Source organism: Numida meleagris, chromosome 2, assembly GCF_002078875.1.
Source record: "Numida meleagris isolate 19003 breed g44 Domestic line chromosome 2, NumMel1.0, whole genome shotgun sequence".
Lineage (NCBI taxonomy): Eukaryota > Metazoa > Chordata > Aves > Galliformes > Numididae > Numida > Numida meleagris.
In genome coordinates this window covers 44,392,994-44,401,989 of record NC_034410.1, presented here as the reverse complement: position 1 = coordinate 44,401,989, position 8,996 = coordinate 44,392,994, and the positions used below count along the sequence as shown (strand labels likewise).

General features: G+C 42.8%; 1 protein-coding gene across 1 annotated transcript in view; it reads right to left on the bottom strand.

Annotated features, from left to right (window-relative positions):
• Positions 2,095–8,996, bottom strand: part of TMC2 (transmembrane channel like 2) — a 30,541-nt gene continuing 23,639 nt past the window's right edge. Inside the window, exons 18-20 of the mRNA XM_021387942.1 lie at positions 5,095–5,173; positions 3,995–4,115; positions 2,095–2,345 (exon numbers count right to left, since the gene is read on the bottom strand). Coding sequence (XP_021243617.1) covers positions 2,095–2,345; positions 3,995–4,115; positions 5,095–5,173 — 451 coding nt within the window. The remainder of the gene's footprint in view (positions 2,346–3,994; positions 4,116–5,094; positions 5,174–8,996) is intronic.

The following is an 8,996-nucleotide window of genomic DNA, read 5'->3' as shown; positions in this document are numbered from 1 at the left end:
GTGACATCCCATGTCTAGGTTCTCTGGGGGGGTAAGTAATGCTGACTATCGTGATCTCTGGTAACAGCCAAACTGACATTGAACTATGCTGTAGTGGCAGTGTATGGATAACCAATTTTTCTTTTTGTATTTGGAAGCAAAACGCAATGATTTAATTTTTGAAGAAATTCTGAATTCTCCATCTATTTGATACTCATTTGAATCTCCTGGCAGTGCTTCTCCAGGGCTCAGTTCTCTTTCATAAAGCCCAGGCATTAAGAAATGAGCTAGATTTCTCTCTACAAATGCACGCAGCGCAATGTTTAAGTTCTTAATTTCTATGAGGAGTCAGGTACCTAAATACCTTTGTTACTTTGGACATGAAAAAGGGAATCCTTTTCCCTATCTTCTTCCTATCCAACTGAATTGAACCTCTTTGCCCAGCTCCTTCAATGTGGATGTTCCAGCACTGAATGTCAAGTTGTCAACGGTTTACGGGCGTTAGGCCCGATTCCGTGACAGGGAGGATCCACGGGCCCACGTCCCGGGAAAAGGGGAAAGGGGAAAAGGGTAGGGAGAGTGGCCCTGAGAGCAAAGAACAGCGGCAACAATCTGAGGAGAAACAAACTAATTTACTAAATAAAATATCGGAATGCCAAACAACACACTATAATACAATATAATTACAATTTAAGCTGATAAATCCAATACAGAGAGAGAGAATGTCCCAAAATCAAGGTAGGCCTTACTCTACTACCGACGATAAGACGGCTGGAGAGCGAGGTGCTGCCAAGACGAGAGACGGCGGAAAAAGGGACGAGGTCTCGTGATCTGCAAGTTTTTATACTGTGAGCTTTTATCTTTTCCCTCCGGCTGGAAAATGGTAACAGAGGAGCAAAGTGCCGTGGGGAATGTAGTAGTCCTTCTCTTCTGAGAGCCAGGTACATTCACTACATGATGTTATGATGTGGAGTACCAATAACCGAAAATCATAAAACCATGACACAAGTGCTCTCTCCTCTGTTGGGGCATAGAGGAGAAATAAGTTGCTGAATTTCCTGTACTCAACTCATCACATGACAAGATTTATTGCATTTAGTGGAGAAAATTTAAGGTGGGCACTTTTAACTCCAAATATTTCAGCTTGCAGTACTGGAAATCTTCCTAGCAGTATCTATGAATTTCTTTTTACTGAAGAAAATGGTTTATTTTTATCAATTTTGTGAAGAATGCCAAATATATGAACATCTTCCTTCAGAACCATGCTGGCTGGGATGGCACTGTGGCAACTGGAACAAACTGAAGACGTAAAACAGGACAACCTGGCAAAATCCTGCTGTTGCTCTGGGAAGTCACAGGTTTTCTGGTTACAATCAGATACCAGTCCAAAGCACTTTTAGTCTCTTGACTGTGCTGGCTGATCTTACTAAATCAGAACTTGTATTGAGGGATTGAAATAATGGTTCAAGCTATTGTAAGCTACCTGAAAAGAGGAGCAGAACAAGAAGCCAGAGAAAGTGGAGGAGAGATGCACAGCAGGGCTAAAACAGAAGGATGAAATTTTGGAGGATGTAGACAGGAGGAAAGCTGTCAAGAAGGATGAAATATTGCTGACAACATCCTTCTGTGCTGGTCTACTCAGTGTCCTCTATTCACAATGCTGGCTGCCATGCAGCTGGAAAGGGATTTTTGCTTTTGTAAGAATACTTAATTCCTCAGGTGGGGACAGCAAAGAATCTTTGTTGGGATGACAAGTAAAATCATTCTGTTTTTTATCAACTGAAAGAGTCTTTGGAGGGCCTGACAGATGCTCACTCCACTCAGCGTACTCACCATATGTCTGTTGGTGGCCACAGGGTCATCGTCCATGTAGTAGTTTAGCAATGCCACAACTGAGTGTCAGCCTGACACCTCCCATCTCCTTTATGATCAAAATCAGGGCAGCCACAAGGAGTTGCAGTAATTCTAAACTAATTCTAAATAAAGCTTTTTAGATAGAATCAGTGTTGGATAGATACAGATAATCACAAGTGGTTGACCAACATACAACAGTCATTTCCTACAAAAACTACTATAGTTTATGTAACATTTCTAGGAGAAATGTTGCTGAGTTTATCAGACAGGATGGAGGTATCGTGGCTGCCCTCTTCCAGGAAATGGCCCCATTGGGCGTCCTCCTGGCCAGGGCTGTCTTGGCTGAGGGTATGGTGCCCATGTGCCTGGTGTCAGTGGCCGTGTCACCAGTATGTGCGGTGGTGGGATGAATGCTGCTCTTCTCCCAGTGGTTATAGGGCTGCTGTTCAGGGCTTCTGTTTTTTCTTGTTTCCCAACAGGGCTGACTTGATTGGGAGAATCTGTTTTCTTGTCTAGAGTAAAGATTATTAATATTATTTTCCTGAAAGCAAACGCTGCCTTTCTTCCTCTCCCCTAGTGGATGCTGCTGCTTCTACATGCAGCTACCTAAGTGTCTCGGGATTTGTGTATGAACATCTGAGTGAAGAAACCATAAATGAAAGTTAGGCCTTGGCCAACAGCCAATATGCGTCTCTGCTGTTCAAGTCCTTCTTGCATGTTCTTACCAATATATTTAAAATAGATAATAGTCCTACAAGCCACACTAGTTCACATTAGCCTTGTCGTGGTCATGGATAATTGCTGATTTTAGTTTTTATTTTCAGTGTACCCACAATGCTGCAGACTATTTCCATTTAAGTTAATGCTCTGCGTCTGCTCCCTGATCAAACCTGTAACATGTTGGCCAAAGTTTCCAGATTGTTTTGGCCTCTCCAAGAAACAGCCACCCATCTAAATGCAAGAGGGTTATGGCAGAATTAATTTGATTTTCTAATCTGCATTGAGATAAAACCTTTTGCATTCATTGCACTGCTTTTTACAAATGAGAGCAGGAGGCTTTGGCGTTCAAGAAGGGTTCAGACAGAGTCTGGAGGATCTGTCTGGTGCCAGTGCCACCACCTGCACATTTCTGCCTAGACTGGGATCCCCTAGCAGAACCTAGTGCATGCGTTTATGTAGGTTGCTCTCAAAGTATAACCTCCTACTTGTTGTCATGGAGATTGCCTCAGATACAAAGAACACAATAACACTATTTGATAGAGCAAATTGCCAGCTACAAAACACTATTGTTCAACATAGGCTCCACCATTAGCTACGCATTTTTATCAGCAAAGAAGAGGAGTCTGCATGGTGCACTTGTCAAAATCTGTACCAGTAGAGGTGACCCGCTGTTGCCACTGCTGAGATGCACCACTCACTGCCTCACTGTGCTCACATCCACTGTTGGGCCTCCATAAACATTCATTCAATGAATGTCAATGGGTGTCACTTTTTCCCATAAAGGAATTCAATGACACACTTTCGTTTCAGATGCGCTTCTGTGTCAGGTGCCGTTTTGTCTGACTGCCCCTCTGCTTCCACCTGTTGCACAGCAACAAAATGTAGTGGAATGCTGGTGGGAAGATTCGGCCTCTGCTGCTGTGCTACCACCACCTGCCTCTGAGATTGCTGGCCAACATAATAAATTAGAAGGCATTACTTTTGGAGCAGCCTTCTCATGTGCCCCTACGCCAAGGCAGTCTTGTAAAAGGCCTCTGTCTCATTCATAACAAAGTTTCTAATGAACACCTCAATTTAAAAAAAAATAATAATTTCTGGCTCTATTTATCAGCCTAGAAACAATGCTGTAGCTTCAGCATTGTTTCCGAATTAATTGTTGGTTTCATGACTGGCATGACTGATAGCTGGGAATTGAATCATAATTTTGGATTCCAATTCCCATGCCTTGATAAGCCTGTGTTTGACATAATCTAGTCTAAAAGCATGCCCTTCCTGAGTGTCCACTGGCCAATGGACCTCCGTAAGTGGACAAAATCTGCTAGTCATACTCATCTGATCGCACACAAGTTTGTATTGCCCCAGTTTGTCAGTCCTTCTCAGCCACCATTGTAAGACAAAAAGGATTTTGTCAGGAGGGTTAGGGGAGTTGTTTAGTTTTTACCTTCTGCTTTTTTGGGAGAGCTTTCACTCTTTGTACTCGGTGCAAGTAAATCCTCCAGATCCTGCATCATGGAATTTGTGCTGGTTTTGTTGTTCCTCTTGTTTTTCTCCTCTTCACGTTGCTGCATTGATGAAAACCATTGAATTTAGTGAAATGGTGGCCTGGTGTCATGCTAAGTGGCTTTGTTGCAGTGAATACGATCTTTTTGCCAAGTTCAAAGTGCTGCTGAAGCTTGGTCTAGTGACCAAGATTTTGAACAGTTTTATGGAGAGAAAGTACACCCTGAGTGGGATGGGGAGTCTTGGAAGAGATGGCTCTGCCTCTGTTAGGGCAAAGCGCATGCAGATCACAGTGAGCTCAGCGGGCTGTCACACAGCCTCTATCAGGCTCCCACAGCTCAGAGGGAAACCAATACTGTCAGGTCAGCACAGACACGGCAGCAGGACAGCTCGTGACACGCTATCTGAGCAGAGCTGCGCTTCTGCAGGTGTTCTGCTTCCAGACTTAATTCACATTACTTTAGGGGTCTCTGCATTCTGGTCCTCTGCATGGTGCAACCTACCCCAGTTCTGGATGCCACAAGGTCCAAATCCAACCCTGCAAATTCAAGTTATTTCATCTGTCTGTATCTTGCTTTGTTCATCTTTACAGCAGAGACAGAGAAATCAGCCTCCTTTGTAAAGTGCTTTGAGAATTACTGGTATAAAATGTTACTGCCATGTTGTTATTTATGGCTCTCTGTTCTTCAGCCTCTACAAAATCAGGCTGCTGCATTGCTAGGCTTATTGTTGTTCCTGGGAAATCTTAGGCTCCAAAACATTACTTGAACTTTGAGATATTTTATTTCTGTAGGTGGAAAGTGCAGTTTTTGGGAAAACTTATTGTAGTTTTGATGTCTGAAATAGCAGCCTATTATGGGATGTGACCACTCTGCAGTTAGCCATTAAATGCCATCAGAGAGGAATGAACCAGCATTAAATGCATCTTCCTCTTGTGTCACTAACGTGGTCTGACGTGAACAGCAATTTAAAAGCATATGTTGCACATCAAAGTTGAAATGGGTGGTATTTCAAGGATGGCTTTGCTGGACAAATACTTACCAATTGCATTTTCTTCTTCAGCTCTGCGTTGGCACGCTGGTACGCTTCAGACACAGCATTTAGATAATAGATAGCGAGGCTACAAAAATAAATGTATTGCTGCAGTAATAGGATCAAGGAGAGAGAAAGTTTCATAGGGAGAGAACATAAAATTCCCAAAGCTGCTGCCTTCTTGAGAGCACAAAGAGAAGCCTAAAAATCCAAATTGGTTTCCAGTAGGACCTATTGCAACCCATATGGTGGGCCTATGCACAAACATCCCATGTAAGATTACATACAGGGCTTAATTAAACTTGATTGCTGAGCCTGGAAAATCTTAGGCTCACATGAAGCTTTTCATCTACCAACACCCCCAAATACTTCTCCTTAGGGCTGCTTTCAATCCACTCTCCTCCCAGCCTATATTTGTGCTTAGGATTGCTCTGACCCAGGTGCGGGACCTTGCGCTTGGTCTTATTGAACTTCATGAGGTTTACACAGGCCTCCCTCTCAAGGCCATCATGGTCCCTCTGGATGGCATCTCTTCCCTCCTGTGTGTTGACCGTACTACACAGTTAGGTGTCACCCACAAAATTCCTGAGAGTGTACTCAGTCCCACTGTCCATATCACCAGCAAAGGCGTGCCAGACTCAATACCAACCCCTGAGAGACATCACTTGTCATTGTTCTCCACCTGCACATTGAGCCATTGGCCAATTGACCATCCAGCCAATTTCTTATCCACAGAGTTGTCCAGCTATGAAATACGTTTCTCTCGAATTTGGAGACAAAGATGTTGTGTGATACAGTGTCAAATGTACTGAGTGGGAAGAAGGGCTGGAGAACAGCTTGAGACTACTGTGTAAGTTTTAACTACCTGCCCTTACGTAGTTTTTCTTCCGACTGTCTCTAGACTGCCTTTAGAAGCTCAAGGCTTAGGAAAAACTCAAGCTGCCTTAGGGCACAGTCAGATAAGGTGCGCTGAGCAAGTCCAACAGCTCAGCTCTGCTCAAATAAAACAAAAAGGACCATCCTGCCTCTGCCTTGTCTAGCTTCCTCTACTTTAGCCTTGGTACTTGGAGCCTTAATTGATGGTGATACCACTGAGCACATTCTCTGGGTAAAAACCAGTGCTGCAGATAGAACACATGGCTTTTTGCTGTGGCTTACAGGAAACCAAACAGGAGACAAAACAGGTTACTCAATGAGCTTAGAAAAAATAGGAAACTAGGAAAAACATTGCAGGGGAAAGCCCTGAACCCTCTCCTGTAAAGCACACTGTTCAAGGCGTAGTCTGCCTGTTGCAAGTGAGCAGAGATGGGAACCAAGGGTGAGCAGGAGCCAGGCTGGCACAGAGGCACTGGCTTTTGTTTAGATTCCTTCTTCTGCAAAAAAGGCATGCCAAAGCAGGGAGAGGAACCAGCCATGAAGGAGGAAACTGAAAAGTGAGTGGGATCAGAGAGGGCATGCTGGCAGCCGGTCACTGGCACATGGTGAGGTGTGTGCTTCAAAATATGCCCAAGTGTCTGGGGCTGTCTCACCCGGTAATATTTCGGTTGTCAAAACTGTCTCCTCCTGCTTTTGTAGAGAGCTTTTATTCTTCTTAATTATAAACATCACCTGCTCAGTGACTGCAAGCCATTCCTGGAAAAGCACCACCCATTCAGTTCATTGCTATTGTGTGTGTGTGGGTTTTTTTTTTTTTTTTGTTTTGTTTTTTTAATAAGCAGAAAATTCTCACTTTTTTTTTAAAAAAAAAGGCATATATATTTTTTTTTAAAAAAAGGGTTTTCTGTGAGTTCATAACCTGAATGCAGGGCTCTCGTCCAAGTTCAGTATCCTTAAACTGGGCTAGAGGATTTTAGCAGTGTCTAACTGCAGCGGCATTGGTTTCCAGGAGGAAGATTGGAAGGGAATAGTTTGGATGGCACTTCTGAACCTTTCTGCTTGGGTCTGTCTGGAGGAAACACATTTACTTCCTTTTACCTAGAATTAATTCTAAGATCAGTCTTGGTGATATAGTCTCTCTGTCACTCAAAAACATTTTGGATTCTTATTTTTGTTCTTCTGAAGGATTTTCTTACTTATTATCAAACTGATTGCTTAGGAAATATAAAAACAATTTGTAATGCAGGGCTTTGAGGCTATCTGCACCACAGCAGAAAGAACAGCAGAACGAGGGAAAGCCAGGGATTACTTGTATAACTTACAGTTACCTACTTTCTGGATAAAATCATGAAAGACACAGAAACCTAAGTTTCTGGCCAGTGGTAGCAATCAGTTACAGGACTGCATGCAAAAAGGAGCATTATCCTCCTCTTCTGGCAAAATTTTCATTTAGATAATTTTATCTCTCTGTATATTTAGATCATTTCAAGTTAGACTGTGAGAGGCTACTGTGGATTGTTAAGCAGGGCCATGCTTCTAGATAGAGGCATGTGTCTTCGTAGGTGCATAACGATTGTGCATTAAATGGGATTTCATCAGCTGAAAAGTTTCCAAGATGAGAAAAAGCCTCAGAAAAAAGTCCCTGTATGGTAGCCACCCTCTTCCAGGGTAACTGGAAGTCCAGTATCTGATATCCTTCAAAGCTGCATAGGCCATGTATCTGGGTAGGAAGCAAGGATGTTTCAGGTGTGTAGGTGGTATCTCTGTTGGAGACGGAATCAGGACAGAGACCAAATGGTGTATCTAGGAGGGATGGGCCCATGGGAAGACTGCAGAAGAGGAGTACGCCAGATGGGGAAGGGCTGAAAGGAGTGCCTTCTGCAGGTAAGTAAGATTTCTGCCATTTCCTGACCCAGCTCACAGTGGAGTAAAGGGCAGGAGATTGATGCTGATCAAAATGTTATTTTCAAAGATCTGCCACTTATTTATTTATTTATTATTTTTGGAGGGATTGCATCAAAGGCTCAAAAACCTGGCTTGTGGCCCTCTTGCAAAGGTTATCCATTTGGGCTGGGTTAGTTCTGCAGGCTTCGTACAAAGCTGTAGCATCTGCTAGTGCTACTGGGAAGCCTGGACAACTAGAGCTAAAAGCTCAGTAATGTGCTTGGCCACACTGGAGCTGTGACATTAGAGTTCTTGTCTTCTGTGTGATTCTTATCTGATTCTTCTAAGCATAGGATCAATCAGTGTTACTGTATCTAATTGTCTGTATTTAGATCAAAATGAATAAGGAGTTTGAGACAGGTTGAGGGACAATTAGTAATTTTCAGTTTAATTGGGATTTTTCTCAGGTAGTTCCTACAAGAAACTCTGTCATGTGAACTCACATTTGATTTAATTTAATGGCAATATCTTCAGGGTAACCTAGTCACAATGAATGACCACAGTGCCTAAGAGAGATCAGACCAGAAGCCAACATGATCACATGCCAAGGGAAGTGTAAGAGAGGCAAACCTCTAAAATATGCTTTCCAAACCCTTCACCATCTCCAGCTGTTTAGTCTGGCATGTTCAAAGCTGCCTGTAAAATTTGGCCACAGCTCTCCCACTCATTTTGATAGCTCTGGAAACCTCGAGAGTAATGCCAAAGATCTCTTAGTGTATATGTATAAATAAATAAAATGAGAACTTCCCTGGTCCTAATACTGCTGGAGACATCAAGAATCAAGTATGGCTTCTGACATACCTTCAAAGTTGAAATGATCTAACAACATTGAAACAAATTTCAGATATATTACTTGCAAGAATAGAAAAAAAGATACTCTCTTCATTTTTTTAGAACATGTAATTTTCGAATGCCCTGGCTTGGCAGCGCTGTAAATACCACCAGCTGTGACAGAAATTGCTTCTCCACAAGGCACCAGGCTGAGACTGTCCATTTAGTTCCTACTGGCTACTGAAAATTTTTCAAATGGAAGCTGTGACAACCACGAGGCCCTTGTCAGCAATATGTTTAATCTACAAGGTTGTGTTTAA